Genomic DNA, 24,430 nt, shown 5'->3' on the forward strand with positions numbered 1-24,430 from the left:
TAAGATTTGTAACGAAATAACCCGTTAGACAAACTGCTAAAAAGCAGTTTATGGGACTTTTTTACCTTATATTTGTAAAGTTTATAATGTATAATACAATACAAATCAATGTTTGTATCAATACTTAGTCAATACGCGACGAGCGAGTTAGACAACTGTGTTTTGTTGTTTTGATGAAAATTAACCAGAATATTTATGTGAAGAGAGCGAACAAACAACAACAAACCTAACCTAACCTAAGATAGTGTATATATTTTTTTCATACCTGTTTTGTCTGGTTAAATTATAACAATCACAAAATTCTAATTCAAAACTAGTTTTTATAATTATTTTTTTTCTCGGAAACCGCATTCGTGAATAATCGATTAAGATTAAACAACATCATCAAATTAAAAATAAAATTTACAGGCTGTATTTAGGATAACGTATTTAGCACGGTCGACCAATAAAGGTTTTATCGATTATATCGGTAACTTGTTATCGTTTCCATACTCACCTGAAGATCACCAACGAACAAACAAAAGTTCCCAATGACTAACAGCCATACTAATAAAAAAAAATCACGTCACAACCGTCCAACGGTGTTTTTTTAAACATAGTACAAAGACTGTGTAATTTAATTTCGTATTATTACCAATAAAAAATATCTCCAAGTGCGAAGAACTTAAAACGTTACATATTTGCAGACTTCAGTTTCCCAGCGAATGAGTTATGATTTGAAAATTGTGATTAAAATCACGTTTTTGTTAATTATTGTAATTAAATATGGTCCCATGATAAATCAACACACCTTTAAAAAGTGATATAAAGTCATTAGAAACGATGAAAAAAATAATTTAAACCTAACCTAACCTAACCTAATCTAACCTACTTAACCCAGTTAGTAAAGTTTTTATTTTTTTTTATTTATTTTTTTTATTTATTTAGTACAGGTGATGATACAATGACACATATAGATAAAAAATACTTTGACTGCCCAACTAGGAGGAATTCCCGTTTTAGGACAGTCAAAATTGAGTTAGTATTCATGCACGCATACATATTTTGTAAGAACAAAAAAAAAAGGAAAAAAAAGAAAAGTAATATAATATATACATAACTAAAAAAAAATATATAACTAAAAAATAATGATACATTAAAAGAAAAATATTATTATAAAAGATTAAAAGCAAAAAGTTATAAAGTTAACTGATGTTAACTTGTTGTTTGGTTTGTTTAGTTTTGTTTATTTTCTTGTTTTCTTAATGTGTTTGTATTTTGTTTGTTTTATTTTTGGAAAAGTGTGAGTTCACACTCTTTTCTCCCTAATTGGTGAAGCCAGACAGTGATCGATTTACGAAGAGCACCTATGCTTTCCTTTTTCCAAGCATCAGGTATAAAGTTGTAAAGTTTTGGGCCTAGGAATGAAAAATGTCTTTGAGCAAGTGAAGTTTTGGCTGTGGGTGGTACGATTGGATTCCTCTGTGAGTGTCGGGTGTCGTGACAGTGGTCGATAGATGGGTAGAGTTTAAAGTTTTTTATGAGTGTTCAAAATTATTTTCCTCATGTTTTTGTTTCATCACTTTCCATGACTTTATATAACTTTTTAAAAATGTGATGAATTATCATTTTGATGATTTATCCTGTGACCATTTAATATATTAACTATTATTTGTGTTATTTTTTGTCATCTTTAATCTATTAATAATGTCATATTGTGAATATGATTTTATGTCATCGGAAAAGCGAAATTATTTCGGACTAATTATTTTTTGTTAATTTTTACCGCGTGAATTTCATAAAACTTATACGAAAGTGATGTAGTTTAATAACATAAATGCCTTATGATGTGTAGGTAAAAACACATTTAAAAAAAATCTACGTTTATATTGTGACAAAATGAATTCAAAATGTCAGATTTTTTTGGCTATTCAAATAATTAAATTAATAATTTTTAAATGGATGAACGTTTTAAAAAGTGAAGTGACAATTATCTTAAATGAATGATTTGTTAAAAAACACAAATTGATCAACTAAAATTTACTTGCGCACGCCAGGATTTTGACCTGCGACATCCAGCTTGCACGTCGAGAGCCTTAACCGTCGACCATGTAGGCCGTCAACGTGTATTTATTTATGTACGTCCTATGTCTGTCGGTCGGTCTCGACAGAGATATTTTGTAGGGAGGAAGGCCTCTTCCTCCCTTCACCTAGGGCCCTTGGTTATATTTTCTGACTGCCTTTTGAATCAAAATTGAAAGAGGTAGAATTGGGCGCAAATTTGAGTAATCTGAGAGTATGTTGCCTGTTGTACGCTGATGATGCGGTGCTGATTGCTAACAGAATGGAAGATCTACAGTCTCTCGTGTCTAGGATGAACGAAGTATGTATGAAGAATGTGTCAATGATGAATGTAAGTAAGTCTAAAGTCATGATGTTCGAAAGAGAGAGTACGAAAACATTGCAATATAGTTGTGAACAAGAAATACTTGGAGCAGGTGGATGAGTTTGCGTATTTAGGAAGTATGTTTACGAGAGATGGGAAGGCTGACAGAGATATTGAAAGAAGGGTAAATGCAGGTAACTCCATTAATAGAGGACTGAACGCAGTTGACGATAACAAAAAATTGTTCAAAGAAGCGAAGTTAGCAGTCCTCAATGGAGTGCTGGTACCTACCTTGATGTATGGAAGTGAGGCATGGAACTGGCAAAGAAAGGATGAAAGTAGATTGAATGCTGTTGAAGTGAGATCCCTGAGGCGTATGTGTAGTAAAACCATGTATGATTGTGTCAGAAATGTGGAGATTTGCAAAGAGTGCGAGGCTGATGTAAGCGTGATGAGTAAAATCAAGAAAGGGACGCTTAAATGGTTTGGGGATGTAGAGCGAATGAGCGAAAAAAGGAGTGTAAGGAGAATATACGATGTAAATGTGAATGGTAGCAGAAGTTAGGGACGCCCGAGGAAGACATGGCACGACCAAGTGAATCGGTTACTTGAATCGGGCCATCTCAAGAGTCAGAACAATAGAAGAGTATGTATAAAACGATGTATGATTATGAATGAGGCAAGGAGTGTGTGCAAAGACCGAGTTGTTTGGCGGACTGTCCTCTTTGCCTACCCCTGCGGGGAAACGGCGGCGTGATGGTTAGTCAGTTAGTTAGCTTTTTGAGTCCTAGATCCGCCCTGCCAGTTTCCCGCTTGTACTCTCAAGTTTCCGGACACCGTGTACAGTCGCTAATAAACAGAAAAAACTAACTTACTTTCGATTATTTATTTATTTATTATTATTATTCATTAACGCCCTTTCGGGTTTTACAGAGAAAATTGACTATTTACGTATGTAAGTGTAACATAATACAAGAATAATAGCATAACTACACACAAAAGCATAAAAATCAAATGCTAATACTAAGATTAAAATCAAATTCAAAAAGTAACTCCTGATATTGTAAATAAAGCAAAGTTACAAATATAAAGATAGTATGTGCATTGTACATTCGTGTATGCATACAATTATTCATGTTTGTTGCAAACCAGTAAGACTGAAAACAGGAAAATAATTTACTCGTAAGGTATTAAAAATAATATATTGATATGTATTATAAAACAGAAGTTTAAAAAAAGGAGAAAAATAATGTCTGTTGTATCTATAGAAAAAAAGTAAAAGGCAAAATACCAACGTTGTAATTAATATCAAATTTAAATAATAGTACTTGAAATGGTAAAATAAATCAAAGTATAATATACATATCAAGTATGACCGTACATGCATACAGTCATTAATATGCGTCTAAAAAAATAACAAATAAACTAAGGAGTATGTGAGTTTAACGTAGGAAGGGAGAGACAATACTTTATTTTTAAAGCTAATAAATAATACACATTAATAACTAGCAAATAGTTCTGAAATTAGTTGCCTTTTGAAACTCACAAAATTATTAACACCAAATATATCAATAAGTTCACAGTGTTTGTTGGCAAGGTGATGAATTCTTGGAATTGGTGAATAAATAGAGTAGTTAGTATTGAGGTTATTGTTACATTTAAAAGTGTCTTTGCTTCGAGTTTGTCTGGCAGGTACATTCATATAAATTAATTCCAATAATTCAGGGTTGTCAATTAGAGATTTGATAATATTAAATAAAAATAATATATTAGTTAAAACTCTTCTATCTGATAGTTTGATTTCGGTACGTAAGTTATTATAATTTATAAATTTGACGAAAATATTCATTTTAAAATTTATGTAGCGAAGAAATTTTATTTTGTACCTTTTCTAATGCTTGAGAATGCACTTTGTAGAACGGTGACCATACTATTGAATTATATTCTAATTTACTTCGTACTAAGAGCAATGACGATGTTTTAAAGTGAACACATTTTTAAAAATTACCCCCATTTCAAAATAAAACCGGGCATTCTCATTGCATCGCTTGTAGATTGTAGAGCTTGCATCATGGAATAAGACACCGTGATCTCGAATCTGTGAAACTCGAATAAGATTAGCGCCATTAATAAAATAAGAAAAATGAAGAGGATTTTTACCTTTGCAAAAATTAATAACCTGGCATTTACTAATATTTAGTTGCAAATCATTTTCTGAACAGCAAGCAAATAGTTAATTCAGGTTCAACTGCAAAATAGCGCGATCATTATCATACTTAATTATTCTGTAGATCTTCAGATCATCGGCAAATAACAGAACTTTGACTTTGCTAAATATATTTACTATGTCATTGATGAACAAACAAAATAATATTGGGCCCAAATGAGATCCTTGCGCTACTCCGCTTGATGCCGCAAACTTGTAAGAAGTGAATGAATCCACCTTTACCGCTAAGAACCTTCACAACAGCTAACTCTTAAGCCATTCTCTCACTCCCAACTATTTTAATTTACGTATTGATTTAACAATTTAGTTTTACTAGCACCAGAAGAAGGAAGTTCTATGATATTAGGGTGTTTTTATAATTAGTTTTAGAACACGGGTGCAAAATGCGCCCAGCGGTAATTATTTTAAAATCTATTTATTTTTTAATTTATCTTTATACGTATTTTTACGCTACATCTCGGTCATGGTAGGATATTTACATTTTTATTAGTTAGTCCGTTGTCCCGTCGGTAAGCAATTGACATAAACCAAATGCCGCAAGACCCTTCACAGAAAAGTTTCACACTGAACTGCGCTGCAAAGAGTTACCTTTATAGCGAACTTAATTTTCTGGGTCTTACAGTAGGAACTTGCAGTACTCCGCTTGATGCCGAAAATTTGTAAAAATATAATGAATCCACCTTTACTGCTAAGTACCTTCCCAACAGATAATTCTTAAACCATTCTAACATGCTCCCTCTCACACCCAACAATTTTAATTTACGTATTATGGTTTACTTTATAAAATGCTTTACTGAAGTCAGTATATATGGAGTCAGTTTGACATGATGCGTTAAGGCGATGCACTACGTCGTGTAATATTTTAAATTGAACCGCTATCAATAACAACCCTTACGTAGATGGCGATAAGGTTTAAATTCCCGCTTAACACCATCCGCCTGTTTTGATTTATGTAAGAAAAAAACATGGCCAAAAAGTGCCTTTTATTTTATTTTGTGGATGTTCAGGCATAAATATTTAATTTTTTTTCGATCATTTTATATATAACTTAATTTGCCACATTACACAATAAAATCATAACCAAAAATGGGTTTGTAAGTAGGAGATTTTGAACTTTAAAGCAGTTTTCATAGGCCTTATACATTATTTTTTTCTGGGCTTATAAAAAGACTTATCTAAAAAATACTCGATAATTTCAAAGGTCAAGATAATTCTCTTCGCAACATTTAATTAAAGCATCTGGAACATTTCTAGGCGACCAAATTTTCAAAACAAAAACACATGATTTTGAATTGCTACGTAGTGCATCGCCTCAAAGGCATTAACAATATTATTAGTGTATAATATTAAATTGGAAAGCGTTGATCTTTCTTTAATAAATCCATGTTGAAGGGATGAGATTACTCGTTTAAATTGAGATATCGACTTGTCTAGTACTTGGCTTTTAAAAAGTTTGGGTAAAGAAGACTTTATGCATATTGGCCTATAATTTTTAAAATAAAAATATATAATTTTGTTTTAGACCACTTTAATTTTAATTACACTCTACCGGTTTCGGAAGCAAACTGACTTTTAGAGTTTTAATATTCTCCTGACGTAGGAAGGGTGTTTCCGAAACCGTTAGAGTGTAATTAAAATTAAAGTGGTCTAAAACAAATTTATATATTTTTATTGTAAATTATGACGAGCCACAAAGTAAATGCTAATTACAAATATTTATAATTTTTTAATTCGCTCTTATTTCCTATTTTGAAAATAGGCGTCAAATGACTAAACTTCCAAAGGTCAGGAAACACACCTGATGAGAGTGACTTTATAAATAACTTATGTATGGGATGTGACAATGAATGCATAAAATTAACTAGGAATCTAGGTGGAACTTTATCGGGTCCTGCGGATTTGCTGGAATCGAGACTCTTCTGCTTAGACATAACATCATCTATAGATTATCTACGATTCCACTTATTTAGCTATATTGCCGCCTGCACCAAATCAAACCTTACTCCAAAATGTTTTACACCAACCGGTTTGTATATTGGCCTTGCAAAATGCAAATCTGACTATAGTTTACATCTTTCATTGATCTACCTTATTCAGTTGTGTTGAAACGGCTCCATTGTCAACATGTTGTTCTTGCTGTGTACTCTCATTGTTGTGGTCGTGAATTCAGGTAGAATTTTTACTGTTTATTAATGTTGTAAAAGAAGTCGGGAAAGCCTGATGAAGTCATTTACACGATCACTTAAATCAAATACTTGAAGGTAAAATTATGTTTACCAAATACTGAATAATCGAATCTTATCTTTCAATCTATTTTGAATTGAATGAATAAATGAATAAGTACATTGCATCCATTTATAGAAAATACTGTTTTGCGTATTAGCTTTATTCTTTTTGGTATTCTGATATCATTGTAGGTTTTTTTTATGACTGTAAATGTCTTTTTCGTATACAATTTTGATAGCAGGTTGTTTATGACTATAAGCAAGTTAGAAATCCCTAAATTTAAAATGAGTGCTTCTCAACACCATTATACTTATCAAGGTATAATTTTTTTTAATGCACTCCCAAATATACTCAAATTTAAAAAAATATATAAAACCTTTAATCACAAATAAAACAACTACTTGATCAACCCTCTATTAATTATAAGTTTTAATTTTATAGAACGAATTTTTACGTATCTTTTGATTACATGTACATATTAGTAGTAATTGATCAAATCAATTTTTTATATTACATACTAAGTATAAAATTAATTATTTAATTTCATCATTAATTAACAACAAATATATATCTTGAAATATTATATCAGCATTCGAACTACAAATTGCTTATTGTGGCAATTTATTATGTACTCTTCTTGCAATATTATCAGCTCTGATTCATTCATATTCTTAAATTTATTTACATTTACTGTTTATCTAATTTAGTAACTGCTATATTAGTCTATTTTCATTATCTATACTTTTGTTATCATGCTATAAAAAATATGTTTATTTCTTACTTTATAAATAAAAACTTTCTTTCTTTTCTTTACCTTATGTATACTGTAATGGAACTACTTCCCAATTCAAACACGAGAAACGTTTTTCTCTATTTGAATTGGGTAGTTACGTTAAAATGAAAACATTTTATTGTAATTAGTTTTTAGAACCATATGTTTTACTTCTGTAAATCTATCAAATGTATGTATTTCAAATTTAAAAAATATATATATATGTTGAAATATATTCGGGTTCAATGTCAGATTCTTTTTGACTGTTAGTCAATTTAGCTTCTTTAACATTTTCGCCACTTTTGAAAATCTATTTTATGGTGAATAGTTAGTTTTTGGGAAACAACAGTTCACACTGTATGGAAGTTAATACATGCAGAATATACAAACACAAATAACAGTTTGTTATAGATTTCCTCCTTGTAGGAAGCATTGAATAAAATTTATTATATTTAATTGAAATAAATAACCTTTACAAAAATATGTTAAATGCAAGCGCCCGCGTAATTAATAATTTATCTAGTTGTAATCTGAACGACGTAAGTGAAGAAGCTATGCACGCAAATATGTGTCGCGCGGCCCAGCTTTATTGAACAGACCTAGGGGTTGAATTGCCATATCAAATCTCTTAAATAAAGTGGGAATCTTAATGACATAAGTCACAAAGTCGCGTAAAACAATATTCGACGCGCGGTCCGGCGTAATAGACGGACCTCCGGTCGAATTCACCCTAGCAAGCAAATATCTTTCCATGGGGTTTATTTTAATTATTTCCGATGAACGTGTTAATAAAATCTAAGATTTTTCAAGAGGAAAAGTTACTAATTTACCGTCTAGAAAAATAAAATATTGTGCTTACTGCAAATTTTATAGTTGAAAAAAGTTTTATAAAATTTTCAATCCGTTTTACAAAAAATATTTTAATGGCGTGGCAGTGTTTTTATTAATCTTAAGTATAATAACTTACATCATTAGGAATCGGTCTAAAAAATAATAATAATAATAATACCTGGATGACTTTTATAGCGCCGTTTTTGTGCAAAAACACCTCAAGGGCGCTTGTTTATATTATCGTTACAAATTTGTCGGAATTAATTGAAATGAAAGTCTCGTACAAACCCTAGTTCTAGAGTCTAGCGTAACATTAAGAACTTTATAAGAGGTTTACAAGAATTTTATAAAAAAATATAAGACGTATATTTATATTTTTATTCGCCAAAAACATTCAAATAAATCTTAGCTTAATTATTAATCAACATTTAAAATACTTGACATTAATCTTAAATTCAGTACCTACTCCATTGAAAAAAACAAACTGAAAGACCGAAAAGAAAAAATTAATTCTGCCAAGTACAATTATTTTTTTTTAATATACTTCACAAAAAAATATTCGTTTCACGAAATCGAACAGCAGGCGTGAAAATAGATATCACATTTTCGTGTTACATGTTAAATTTGCTTTCGTACAAATTCTTATATATTTAGACTAATTAAAATTTATGTCGCACTAGGCGTATAATTATATAAATTAAAGAGGAAAAACTAAATAACTCAAACATCAAACACCAGTGTATTTAGTAATATTTTCTGTACAGTCTACGGTAAATCTTCACTCAAAACCGTTCTTGTGTTCAGAATGTAAATATTATTTATGTAACCTACCTATCGAAAATACTATGAAATATTACATTACTAGCTAAATTTTGTCGGTCGATGGGCAAGACTCTCGACAAGCAAGCCGGAGGTTGCGGGTTCAAATCCTGGCGTGCGCAAGTAAAATTTATTTGTGTTATTTTACGAATTACTCAATTAAAATAATGAATAGTATATTTGCGGAACGTTACGAAGTGGAAGATACACTCAGTGTCACCCATTCAGAATTGAAACGTTGCTTGGAATACCTTTTGTGACCGTGTTTGGTGACCAGATCTGAATAGCCAGGTACTTCCCCCCCCCCCACTACTTTAAGCTTCACAATATACCCCATTTGATGATGCCATTGCCTCACTGGCTTCGGTAAGATGGGAACAGTACCATTTCAGTACGTATCATGGAGAAATTACTGTATACTAGTATACTAGTACTGCTAGATTCTAAAATGTTATTTAAGGACCATATTGAACATATTTTAGAAAAAGCTTATAAACAATTTGGATTTATTCTACGCATTACTAAGCCTTTCACTACTTTGCACCAGAGATGTGCAAAATGGGTACCCAAAACCATTTGAAATGCAAAATGGAAATGGGTCAAAACTTTTCCATTTGAAAATGCAAAATGCAAAATGGTTTTTAGAAAAGCATTTCAAATGCAAAATGCGAAATACCTATTTTCAAAATGCATTGAAAATGCAAAATGATTTCTCAGGTTTAAAATAATTATTGAAATTGTAAACAACTTTGTCATTTAATAATGGAAATCAATGTAGAACAACTTGTGGAATAACAAATCATACATACTGATATGTACTGTGTAAAAAACAATTGAATTTGAGTGGAATATAATAGAATCTATTATAAACTAAATATTGTCATTTTTAATGATTTTTTCCTAAGGCCATCATCATTTGTGTAGTAACTCTCTAGTGAGGGGACATCCACCAGTGAACAATAAAGAAATACAGGACAGTGAGACAATCAGACAATATAAAATGTTGTTTTCTAGTGCGCACCCATTATTTGACCATAGATTGTCACAGAAAACTCCAAGCAGGCGCACTAGAAAACCCACAGATAATATAATACAACTTTGAGAAAACCAATATATATTCTATATTATGTAGGTATTATGTAGCCTTAGCCATTATTAGATTTTAGAAGTACGAACTTCTCAAAAACATCATCACTCATCTTTCTTCTATGAGGTCTCATGATTATACCTCCATTTGAAAAGAGACATTCAACTAGTGCTGAACTCGGAAGACAAGTATTGCATTTGATGAACATGTGCTTAACAGTAGGGTAGTCATGAAACATTTCAAAATAGGTTATTTTGTCTTGAAGTTATTGCAAGGCTTCTAAATCTGGAGTTCCTGCTGTTGCTGCGGAAGAATCAGATGAATCTTCATTATCTTCGAAAAAATAAGATTCATCTTGTACCATTAGTTCCACTTTGTAGATTTACATAACATTTTTGGTACTTTCTTTTAATTTCCTTATTTGTAGTAAAAACACAGAACGGACTCTGTCCTTCTGTTCTTTAGGTGTGTACTTCATTTAAAAAAATGGATGCGACACTGTAGCGCGAATTTTACTTGTAGTAGCGACCATGCTTCCTTTTAAAACCTTTGAACAAGTTGAATAAATAAACATTTCCATTCCCAATGCAGCCAATGCTGGTAACATCTTTGAAGCAAATACTTCATATTCGTGGTAATGTATTGATATCTCTCAAAGAAAAAATATATTTGGTTAAAATGCAGTTCGTACATATTTATATAATGAAATAAAATAAGCAATGCCATACAAGTTATCCATCTAAATCCATCTTCACTTGTATATTCTTAAACTACTGAATATACTAACATAGCATTCTACAATTCTAGCATAATATATTGGTTTTCTTTAGGAAGCGTGCATAGGTAGATAGTTCGATATGAGAAATAATAATATTAATTACAGTACTTACATGATTTTAAATTCAAAAACACCACGATCACAGATTATGAAACTATTAAAAACACAAAAAATTTGCGCGGGACTAATGTTAAAAAAAATAGAAACTGCTATCTAAAATTTAATATTACAGCGTCATGGCCCCATGTTCAGTATTTGAATCTGTATTTTTTTAATATCATCACTTAATTGCCAGGGCTCCTACCAGGTAGCAACTTGACAGACGTAAATTATCTCTCATAGCGAGGTTGAGGACCGACTGATATACTGGGCCTATGATGAAAAGATGAATGGAGATAACAGAAAGAATGTTGCAAAAAAGCATTTAAAATGGAAAATGCATTGAGAAAAGCATTTAAAATGCAAAATGCAAAATGGTTTTCAGAAAAGCATTTAAAATGCAAAATGGAAAATACCCATTTTGCATTTTGCATTTCCATTTGAAATGGATTTATTTGAAATAAAGCACATCTCTGCTTTGCACACACACTAATTCTGCTATATATGTTATATGTATATGTCATCGGTTCTTGCTAGGAGGCTAGGATTAGAAAAAGGCAAATACTCATATGATGAAATTGAACTAACTCTAAACCTCTCTCCTTTGGAAGTCCGTCGGGAAATAAATGACCTCATTTGCTTCTTCAAAATTATAAATGGTATTATTGATTCACATACTCTACTGCAACTCATTTCCTTCAATATCCCCTCGCACAGACTCAGAAATAATGAACTGCTCTTCCTCAACCATCATTCGACAAATTATGGATATTTTTCACCATTGTCCAGAATGTATAGACTGGTCAACTCAAGTCAAAACCTTAATTCTTTTGGGATAAGTCTGAATGATTTTTGCCGGTCGCTAAACAAGTGACGGAATATTATAAGTGTCCTGTGGTCCTGACCCACGGCGTTGTCTTGACTTGATTCGACTTGTCACTTTATTTTCTTATATTATATCTGCCTTCTGTCTTTGCTTTCATGTACCTTTGTCTAATCCTGTATTTTTCATTTTAATGTATTCGTGTTATTATTTTGTAATTTGGACGATGTCCGTTAATAAATAAATAAATGTAAAGTCACAACTCGAATCAACGCCTCAGTCATTTGGAATCCTCAATATCAAACATACATTGATCCACTATTGAAAATATCCAATCCAAATTTATTAAACACCTATCGTATCGTTTTAGCGATCACCGGTTTGACCCTACCGCTTTATATAAACGTAGAACAATATCTGATGCCCTATTCTTGTAAAAAATCGTGAACAGTCTTGTTAATTCATTATATCTGCTGGAAAAGATAACATTTCGTTGCCCTGAACACAACACCAGATCGAACGACTTATTTAGAACACCATACTGTAAAGCCAAATATGCGCAAAACTCTTTAATAGGACGTATCTGTAACACTCACAATGTCTCTAGAGATGTACACATTTTCAAATGTAACTTGAAAACATATAAAATGCAACTTACTAAACTGAACTTATTTTTTTATTTTGTGAAATAATCCCATCATCTTAGTTTATTTTATTGTTTTTATTATAATCATGCGAAAACTGTATTACTACTAAATGTCTTTAATTGTTTTTATAACATTTTGTAATTCCTTAAAATGTTTATTCATTATATTTCTTAGTCATTTATGAATATATTGTATAGGTGCAAATATTGAATAAACGACTAGAATTAATGGAACATTATTGGTCTAATATTGTAAATAATTGCTGTTTATGCTAAATATATAAATGACTGTTTGTCTCCAAAATAAAATAAAATAAAAAAATAAAGTATTTACAAAAATAATATATAATATATCTGACTTCTGACCAGCTCTATGAAAAAAATCAAGTCGATCGGTCTCTCCGTTGCGACATGAAAAAGGGACAAAAAACACACATTTACATTTATAATAATGGGATTATTTAGTACCTGTGCCGTTTTAATTGAATATTCTAAGAATGCTCTGAAATACCACTAATATAATCATGTATTATAACAATTGTGTTGATCAACCGATGACTCACAATTCTGTTCGTCTGTAATCTCTAAATAGTATAAAATAAAGTCGCTATCCACGTCTGTCTTTTTGTGCGCTTAGTTCTTCTAAACTACGCAACGGATATTTATAAGATTATCACTATCATTTAGAGAATTTTTTTCGGAAGGTTTATTTATATAAAAAATGTATATTATATTTATAGAAAGTAGAGAAAAGTCGATGTTTTGTAATCAAGTCGTAAAAAATATATATAAATTTTCGGGCACTTTCACTGCTAACGCTGGCTAAACCTTATGAGATATTTCAAAATAATGTACTACGGAATTGTATAGCTTAAAAAGGCCTTAAAAAAAATCGTATAAGTATATGTCTATTTCTTAAGGATAACTCCCAGAAACGTCGGTTACGCGTCAGCTAGTGAATTTAAAAAAATATGTCGTACAACCGATGACTCACAATTTTGTTGATGTATTATAATAAATGTGTCGGGTAACCGATAACGTCACAATTCTCTTTAAAAACAATTATATTAAATATATTCATAACTTATGTGTTCTGGTGTTGGAATTATAAATTACACGCTTCGGCGATAATCGGTTTAAAGTATTATAAAAAATCTTACATTGTTTTCAGCTTATTTCAACTTACTCATCGACACTATGGATTAACCGATGACTTCATAATTCTCTTTAAAAATAAATGTATTAAATTTATTCATTAATTCATATTCATATATTCATAACGTATTTTATAGTATCGTATTATCAAATCATATTAATCATACAGTCAAGTATTAATCATTTATTTTCCTCAAGAGCCTGCAACCTTCACCATTGTTTGACTATATCGGTTATATTACGATTCATATATGCCGTTGCTACGTTTAATATTAAAGCGAGCTTATAACCATCTCAAAACGAGCCAGAGACAGTTGTTTCGTAGAATTTGACAATTCATCAAATTTCATAGTAAAGGCGAAGCTTAATGCCAAATCACTATTTTGATTAATCTTTATAACAATTTGGTGTACATTATGAATACCAAAAAATATGCTTATGATAAATTGAAGGTTTTCCTATCGTTTCGCTTAATTAGAATACAGATGAAAAATAAATTACTCCATAAAAATATAAATGTAAACATCTAAAAAAAATATTTTTTCGATAGAAATGTATGAAAGCGTAAAGGAAACAACTTTAAAAAATACAGTATTATAGCTAAAATTATCTGTGACAGTTTCACTTGATTAACTTTTTTGCTTTTCTTATAAAATTATTTTCAAAATAAATAAAAACCACTTTTATGCTTGAAACCGAACGTTTCTAGACTCCGTTTGTCAAGCGATTTTAATGTATATTACCTACAATATAAGGTATTCCAAGAATATACACATTTTTGGCTTGTAGCTTCCTCTTAAATGTACTTAAATAAAATTTAAATTAAAAATAACTTCCATAATTAATTAAATTTTTTTAATTTATTGTTCATGAAATGGCTTTGTGGCTTGGCAATTTTTTTTTTCTATTGTTTTTTCCAAATTTTTTTATATGTAATTTTTTATCGAGTAAACAATAGTTGACAAAGTTTGATAAATATGTTGAATTGAACCAATTACAGGTTTTATAAATTATTATTGACTAGCTGGCGTGTACCCATATATTTTTTCGACTTTACTATGAAACATCGACTTTTCTCTATTTTCAATAAATATAATATCCATGTATTATATATATAAACCTTCCGGAAAAATATCTCTAAATAATAGTGAAAACACTCCAAACTCCGTTGCGTAGTATAGAAGTACTAAGCGAACCAACAGACAGACGAGGATTTTATTTTATACTATTTAGAGATACTAATGTATTGTCACGATTACGAATTTACTAAAAGTTTATCAGGAAACAGCCTGTAATCCAGTTTTTAGTTCATTATGATCTCGGATGTTCTGGAATGTTGTGGAATGCTCTCGAATGTTCTGGACTGTTCTAGACATTTCTAGAGGGCAAAACTTCCAGCCCTTATATTTTTAAAAGCACTCCCTTCAGGTAACGGGAACCTTCTTCATGGATGGGGGATAGATGGCTACTACACAAAATACTCCTTGGATCGTACCGGGACTCGTTTCTGACTTTTAGCAGCACATTGTACACTTACTTTTACAATATATGTTGACTAGATGACTTGTACCTGGCGATGCTGGGGGTTATCCTTAAGAGATAGACATATACTACAATGGATTTTTCTGTAGGCCTTTTTAAGATGTACAATTCCGTAATACACTATTTTAATGTATCTCATGAGGTTTAGCCAGCGTTAGCAATGTAGTGCCCGAAAATATAATTTTTCGACTCTGATTATAAAACATCGACTTTTCTCAACTTTCTATAAATTTAATATGCATGTTTCATATATGTAAACCTTCCGGAAGAAATTTTCTAAATAATAGTAAAAACTTTGTTAAAATTAGTTGCGTATTTTAGAAGAACTAAACGCACAAACAGACAGACGCAGATACCGACATTATTGAAATTGAAATTATGAGTTGCCGAGTTGAATAAAAATAATTCATTGTATGGAGTGTTAAACATATAGGAAGCTTAGTTATAAATAGATTTTTTTTATTTCACCTTTAAAAAAAGCACAATAACAAATTTTTCCATCATATTTCGGTATAACAAACTGTTTCATTGGAAATTAGGTTTTTCATCTTGTAATAAAATGTAGACATCTTTTCAACTTGAAATATATATTACCTATGATATACCTACCCTTAGGCATTTACTATGTACCTCATCGTAAGTTAAAAATCATATTAGTATAATTTAACATTGCAATATTTTATTAATTACAGGATCTCATTGTTTGCTTTAACTTCTATTTTCTATTGTTTGCTATTTTAAAACAAAATCACAATACGCGTCTGTCTGTTTGTGCGCTTAGTTCTTCTAAACTACGCACCAGATTTTGTTAAGATTTTTACTATCATTTAGAGAATTTCTTCCGAAAGGTGTATATATTTAATACATGCATTTTATATTTATTGGAAGTAGAGAAAAATCTATGTTTTGTAATCAAGTCGTAAAAAAAATATTTTCGGGCGCTTACATTGCGAACGTTGGCTAAACCTTATGAGATACATCAAAATAAAATATTACGAATATGTACATTTTAAAAAAACCTACAGAAAGTTCCTGGATGGTATATGTCTATCTCCTAGTATAAAATAAATTCATTATTAATAACTAACTAACTAACCATCACGCCGTTTCCCCGCAGGGGTATGCAGAGAACAAGGACCGCCAAACAACTCAGTCTTGGCACACACTCCTTGCCTCATTCACATTCATACATTGTCTCAGTGGTTTAAATTGGATTTTATTATTACAGGTCCTGCGTTCGCTGCTCCAAGTGAAGAAAACAGGTAAGAACGAAAGCACATTTTGGAATTCAATAAATAGGAACTCCTATTATTATTTGTGATAATATTTTAATCTGTATTCGTTTAAGTTAAAAATAAAATTTTACAATTTTCATTGAACTACTAAAAACAAAGATTTTAACTTGCTTACATATTTCAACTTTATTTTTCGACCACCTTTATTTGTGACAATTAAATTAACGCATTCCAATCACAGATGTGCCCTGTGGGCGTGTTTTATTCTAATCGAGTTTTAATTTTCCAATCCAAAACTGTATTTACGAAATCAAATGCACGGAGAAAAATGAGTTTTACTAATTTATTAAAAATCTCTTCAAATTATTGATAATCTGATTGAAAATGAGATTGCAGGCCGTTTCCCGATAAATTTTTAGTAAATTCATTCATATCAGGACACGTGTTCACACAGCTGCATTTTTCCTGATAATATACAATGACGAAATACGGAAATATTACATTTTTTATGAACACATATTCCAACATCGTGAAAACACGTTCGTGTTTAATGAAAGCTTATTAGGAAGCCTATCAATTCAGTCGTTAAAAGATGCAATCACGTTTTTAACCGGATTACGAATAATTTGAAGAGATTCTTAATAAATTAGCTGTATTATTTATCAGTAAGTTTTCTCCAAGATCTACGATATCTGGCAGTCTAAGTAAGATTTACATATGTGTAATAAGCATTTACTTTGTGGCTCGTCATAATTTACAATAAAAGATATAAATTTGTTTTAGACCACTTTAATGTTCTAATATTTTTAGAACTTCTAACTTCTTGTTCTAATATTTTTAAAGTTTTAATATTCTCCTGACGAAGGAAGGGTGCTTCCGAAACCGGTAGAGTGCAATTAAAGTTAAAGTGGTCTAAAACAAATTTATATCTTTTATTGTAAGTAAGATTTGTTTCCATTCAAATATGTATGGATTCCAATGCATAGTTTGTGCTATTTCAAAAATATTTGTTACAGAAATGTTTGAATTCTTAGGCCCAAGTCATCGTTATGTTCCAATTGTATTCTGCCACCTATCCCTCGCCATGGAAAACACTCTATTATAAACTATGATGGATTGAAGTAACGTAGGTCCAAAGATGTGTCCTTGAGTAATCCTGATTTGATTTGTATATTATGTTAAAACAGCTCCGGTTGTGTTCTGCCACCTATCCCTCGCCATGGAATATACAATATTCCTCACTACGATGGACCGGTTGTTCCAGGAAACTTAGTAGATGCATATACTGTTCTGGCTTTTTCATGCGCAGACGAGGACTACCAGCTTAGTCCTGACAATCCGTACTCCCTGTGTAAAGAAGATAGCAGTTGGTCAACGCTTCCAGAATGCTACAGTGAGTAAACCTTACAGTAGTTCCTATCGTTAACTTATTACCCAAAAACGTAAGCATAACTTCGTATAGACGGGCCACATAGCGAAGGTTAGTCGCCCCAAAACTAAATACTTAACCATTGATGGCAAGCCCGAATACAAAATTTTAATCGCAATTGATTTCAAAAGTATTATTTGCCGTAGAATATAAAGCATAACTAGAAGTGTCTTCCATACAAATTTGAATGAAAACAAATGTTCCATTTAGCCCATTTATGATGCGTTTTGCTTAGCTTACTCTTGCTTGACATTTGCATTTCGTAATCATGGTGAAACACAATTTCATATTGGAAATTTAAGGCCGGATTATCAAGAAACACATTCCCAAGACATTTATTGTGTTTGTCTTTATTCTGTGTTATTTGCCCTTTTGACCAATTTTATTAATAAGATAGTTTTAATATAGCTATTTGCGAAGTTTTTTCAATAATATTATCGAAACAAAATATAACATAGGTTGCAATGGGATTGATACAGTATTAAATATATTAAAATATCGAAAAAATCCGAAAATATAAAATGTTTAGAAACTTGTTTTTCATCCGGACAATAATGAATTATTTCTGGCAGCATTTACTCTTAAAAAGTTTAGTCATAATCACACGGATGCCTACAACTATAGGATTTTCCAATAAGAGCAATCGTAAAAGATCAATGGTTTCGTTGCTTGTGTGGCACATAACGCCGTCTTGTTGAAAATAAATGTTGTCCAGATCAATACCATCCAATTCCGACCATAAAAAAATCATTAATCATCTCTCGATAGCGCAATCCATTCACCGCAACTGTTGTTCCAGCCTCATTTTCGAAAAAGTAAGGTCCAATGACTCCGCCGGACCATAAACCGCACCAAAAAGTCACACATTGAGGATAAAAAAGCTTTTCAACAATAACTCTTGGGTTTTCTGAGCCTCAGATGCGACAATTTTGCTTGTGGACGAAGCCACCGAGGTGGAAATGGGCCTCATCACTCAAGATGATTTGCATTTGATTCACTCAAGTGAATTTTAATAATTTCAATGCGTTGTTGAAGCGTGTATCGTTCCATTTTTATTAATGGAGTAGTTTTTACTTGTCAAATGTCAAAAAATGACAGTTTCAAAAGTACCATCTACCGAAATAGCGGGCTATTAAAAATAACACCTCTTATTGAAAAACCCTGTTTAATGAACAAACTTTTTATTTCTTTGCCAATGATTTCAGAAATGTGTGACATGCCAAAATCTCTCACCGTCGACTTTGAATGTACTAGAGCCAAGAATGAGAAAATCAAGTGTACAGAAAAGATGCCTCAAGGATCCCACATCATCTCCAGGTGCAAGGACGGTCACGTATCTGCTAAATATATTGAAGATCTGACGTGCCGCGAAGGCGCTTGGGACTCCAATATACCTACGTGTAAAACTGGCCGACGACCGTCAGCCAAACACCGCAAAGCACCAAATAGCTAGAAATATTTCTTTGTTCATTTGTAATTGCGCAAATTAATGTTAGATTTGCGTTAATGTTAGTCGTGCTGCAGTAACGCTGAATAAAAATACACAGGTTGAAAGGCTGTTGTGAAGTAATATTGAAATATGTAAACATTAATATTCAGGCGAAGCTTAGTGCCAAATCACTATTTTGATTAATCTTTATAACGAATTGGTGTACATTATGAATACAAAAAAATATGCTTTAGATAAATTGAAGGTTTTCCAATCGCTTCGCTTGAGTAGAATACAAATAAATATATAAATTACTCAATAAAAAATATAAATGAAAAATACTAAAAAAAATATTTATTCAATTGAAATGTATGAACGCATAAAGGAAACAACTTTAAAAAATACAGTATTATAGCTAAGATTATCTGTGATAGTTTCACTTGATTAACTTTTTTGCTTTCTTATAAAATTATTTACAAAATATAAGGTATACCAAGAATATACACATTTTTGGCTTGTAGCTTCCTCTTAAGTAGTTATAAGGATTTCCTCACACCAATGTCAAAATGCAAACACACTGCAGTTTCATTGGACCTAGTACTTACAATGTTTTACAGAAAAATATTCAAGTGATTACTAAACTTCCTCAATATTTAAAAGAGTTAAAATTATGGCTTTTCGATACAGCAGCTTTTTTTATTTAATTTGGATCAATTCATGTTTCGCATAAAATATTCACTATAAATTACACTAAACACTTATAACTTCACTATACACTATTGTAAACACTTTTTATACAAACCGCTTAGACAAAACGTAATCTTGTTTTTTTTTTTATATGCCTGTAGTTTGTTTATTTCTAGGTACAATAATATAATGCCTTTTATATATATCCCACGCACAGGTTGCGCCTTAGTGGGTTCCCATTATTCGTATTGATTTATATAATATTGTTTGTAATTAATGAAAAAATAAAGGAAAAAAAATGTCGGGCTGAGGACCCACTCATTCATATTGTACAATTTATTATAAAAATATTAAAAATGCTAGGGAAAAACAGTTTTCATGAGATGAAGCGGCGTAAAGAGTACTATTGAATAAATAATTTTAATATTGACTATTAAAGTCATGTGAAAACACATGAAGCTGCACAAAAATGCACCTTGTTAACATGGGGCGATCCTGACGCGCACATACCGATCTGTGCATCCTCCCGCCATCCTGTTCATCTCAATCATCTCTCTTCGGACCTCTACTCTGACCGCTTCACTCTGGACTGCTTCTCCCGCTAGAACCACTACAACCGCCTTTGACTTATAACCTTGCACTTCCTTGGATTACCGACTGCTCTCTCCTTGGATATACGACTTCGCAGCAACCGGATCAGGCCCTGACCATAAAGCAGCTCACCGACTAGAAAACCCAGCACCCCCCATTTATAGTCAATAAAAGACTTCCGTATGATACACTTAAGTTAAAGCATAATATAATTTTTCACTTGACACCTAAGTGAATATTGGTTGATTATACTGTTTATACTTATGTTAATACTTATTTTCTCTAGAAATATCGGATCCTGTGCATTAAGTAAGCATATTTAATAGGAAAAAGTTAAAAATGATAAAAAGCTGCTGCAATTAAACAGGAGTGAGGGTCAAAATCCTCTCGATGAGAAAACGGTTAATGAAGTATGTAGATTTACCAAGAAGGCTGATATGAATGCATTTTAGAATATGCAACTGAAAGCAATCCGATTTCTAACAATTGTCACAGATAATTAACAAGCAAGGTAAATCCCACAACATAATGCTACTATCAGATAGAGTGTGCTGAAGTAGACATTTTCTTCGATAATTAATTATGCATTAATGCAGATTCCTCTACAAATGCCTCTCTTTTAAGTAAGTTTTTAAATATTTTAGTCACTTTAGGTACCCGTTTGTAAAATAATTTAGTTCTTAAAACTGGATTCTTCTTACGTAGGTGAGAATATCTGCAAGAACCCACATAAATAAATATAATAAATTTATTTAATGAAAAAAAAATTAAATTAACAGTACAAATTTATAATAGATTGTGGATCGCTGACATCTTCCCTCTAGTAAGTAGTTTTCAAATTACATAAATATTTTAAACTAACTGTGAACCTATTTCGCTGTTTCTTCCCAGGGGTACATTATGTGCTTCATTCTTATTCATGCAACGTCTCATAAATCTTTTGTTATTCTGCTCGGCAATGCATCACTTGTGTAACATTTGGTATATCACCGCTTACAATATCACTCCTTATGTAGATGGCGATAAGGTTTAGATTCCCGCTTAACACCAGTTGTGATTGATGCAAAAAAAATCGCCAAAAAGTGTGTTTGATTTTATTTTGAAAAATTCAGTCACAAACATTAAAATATTTTACGATTGTTTCTAAAGAACTTAATTTTCTACAATATGTATTTAAACCATAACCAAAAAGGGGTTCGTAAGTAGATGATTTGGGCATCTGGAGCGAATAAGCGTAGAAAGTAGTGTTAGGAGAATAAATGACGCAAATGTGAATGGTAGCAGAAGTCGGGGACGCCGAGGAAGACATGACACGATCGAGTGAATCAGATACTTGAGTAGAGCTATGTCAAGGAAGACATGGCACGATCAAGTGAATCAGATACTTGAGTAGAGCCATGTCAAGGAAGACATGACACGATCGAGTGAATCAGATACTTGAGTAGAGCTATGTCAAGGAAGACATGGCACGATCAAGTGAATCAGATACTTGAGTAGAGCCATGTCAAGGAAGACATGACACGATCGAGTGAATCAGATACTTGAGTAGAGCTATGTCAAGGAAGACATGGCACGATCAAGTGAATCAGATACTTGAGTAGAGCCATGTCAAGGAAGACATGACACGATCGAGTGAATCAGATACTTGAGTAGAGCTATGTCAAGGAAGACATGGCACGATCAAGTGAATCAGATACTTGAGTAGAGCCATGTCAAGGAAGACATGACACGATCGAGTGAATCAGATACTTGAGTAGAGCTATGTCAAGGAAGACATGGCACGATCAAGTGAATCAGATACTTGAGTAGAGCCATGTCAAGGAAGACATGACACGATCGAGTGAATCAGATACTTGAGTAGAGCTATGTCAAGGAAGACATGGCACGATCAAGTGAATCAGATACTTGAGTAGAGCCATGTCAAGGAAGACATGACACGATCGAGTGAATCAGATACTTGAGTAGAGCTATGTCAAGGAAGACATGGCACGATCAAGTGAATCAGATACTTGAGTAGAGCCATGTCAAGGAAGACATGACACGATCGAGTGAATCAGATACTTGAGTAGAGCTATGTCAAGGAAGACATGGCACGATCAAGTGAATCAGATACTTGAGTAGAGCCATGTCAAGGAAGACATGACACGATCGAGTGAATCAGATACTTGAGTAGAGCTATGTCAAGGAAGACATGGCACGATCAAGTGAATCAGATACTTGAGTAGAGCCATGTCAAGGAAGACATGACACGATCGAGTGAATCAGATACTTGAGTAGAGCTATGTCAAGGAAGACATGGCACGATCAAGTGAATCAGATACTTGAGTAGAGCCATGTCAAGGAAGACATGACACGATCGAGTGAATCAGATACTTGAGTAGAGCTATGTCAAGGAAGACATGGCACGATCAAGTGAATCAGATACTTGAGTAGAGCCATGTCAAGGAAGACATGACACGATCGAGTGAATCAGATACTTGAGTAGAGCTATGTCAAGGAAGACATGGCACGATCAAGTGAATCAGATACTTGAGTAGAGCCATGTCAAGGAAGACATGACACGATCGAGTGAATCAGATACTTGAGTAGAGCTATGTCAAGGAAGACATGGCACGATCAAGTGAATCAGATACTTGAGTAGAGCCATGTCAAGGAAGACATGACACGATCGAGTGAATCAGATACTTGAGTAGAGCTATGTCAAGGAAGACATGGCACGATCAAGTGAATCAGATACTTGAGTAGAGCCATGTCAAGGAAGACATGACACGATCGAGTGAATCAGATACTTGAGTAGAGCTATGTCAAGGAAGACATGGCACGATCAAGTGAATCAGATACTTGAGTAGAGCCATGTCAAGGAAGACATGACACGATCGAGTGAATCAGATACTTGAGTAGAGCTATGTCAAGGAAGACATGGCACGATCAAGTGAATCAGATACTTGAGTAGAGCCATGTCAAGGAAGACATGACACGATCGAGTGAATCAGATACTTGAGTAGAGCTATGTCAAGGAAGACATGGCACGATCAAGTGAATCAGATACTTGAGTAGAGCCATGTCAAGGAAGACATGACACGATCGAGTGAATCAGATACTTGAGTAGAGCTATGTCAAGGAAGACATGGCACGATCAAGTGAATCAGATACTTGAGTAGAGCCATGTCAAGGAAGACATGACACGATCGAGTGAATCAGATACTTGAGTAGAGCCATGTCAAGGAAGACATGACACGATCGAGTGAATCAGATACTTGAGTAGAGCCATGTCAAGGAAGACATGACACGATCGAGTGAATCAGATACTTGAGTAGAGCCATGTCAAGGAAGACATGGCACGATCAAGTGAATCAGATACTTGAGTAGAGCCATGTCAAGGAAGACATGACACGATCGAGTGAATCAGATACTTGAGTAGAGCCATGTCAAGGAAGACATGGCACGATCAAGTGAATCAGATACTTGAGTAGAGCCATGTCAAGGAAGACATGACACGATCGAGTGAATCAGATACTTGAGTAGAGCCATGTCAAGGAAGACATGACACGATCGAGTGAATCAGATACTTGAGTAGAGCCATGTCAAGGAAGACATGACACGATCGAGTGAATCAGATAAGAGCCATGTCAAGGAAGACATGACACGATCGAGTGAATCAGATACTTGAGCAGAGCCATGTCAAGGAA

General features: G+C 32.6%; 1 protein-coding gene across 1 annotated transcript; it reads left to right on the forward strand.

The window, feature by feature from the left end:
- The first annotated feature begins 6,657 nt into the window (after positions 1-6,657).
- Positions 6,658-20,766, forward strand: LOC149410141 (uncharacterized). The gene is made up of 4 exons (XM_089648511.1): positions 6,658-6,762; positions 16,599-16,632; positions 17,793-17,998; positions 19,240-20,766. The coding sequence occupies exons 1-4, from the start codon at positions 6,717-6,719 to the stop codon at positions 19,485-19,487; spliced, it is 534 nt and encodes a 177-aa protein (XP_089504637.1). The 5' UTR covers positions 6,658-6,716; the 3' UTR covers positions 19,488-20,766.
- Positions 20,767-24,430: the final 3,664 nt, after the last annotated feature.

This window comes from Hesperophylax consimilis, chromosome 28 (assembly GCF_061612785.1).
Source record: "Hesperophylax consimilis isolate HC1 chromosome 28, BYU_Hcon_1.0, whole genome shotgun sequence".
Classification (NCBI taxonomy): Eukaryota; Metazoa; Arthropoda; class Insecta; order Trichoptera; family Limnephilidae; genus Hesperophylax; species Hesperophylax consimilis.

Coding starts and splice junctions, on each gene's coding strand:
- LOC149410141 (XM_089648511.1), top strand. CDS start 6,717: ATGTTGTTCTTGCTGTGTACTCTCATTGTTGTGGTCGTGAATTCAG. Junction 6,763..16,598: donor TGTTGTGGTCGTGAATTCAG/GTAGAATTTTTA, acceptor TTATTATTACAG/GTCCTGCGTTCGCTGCTCCA. Junction 17,999..19,239: donor AACGCTTCCAGAATGCTACA/GTGAGTAAACCT, acceptor CAATGATTTCAG/AAATGTGTGACATGCCAAAA.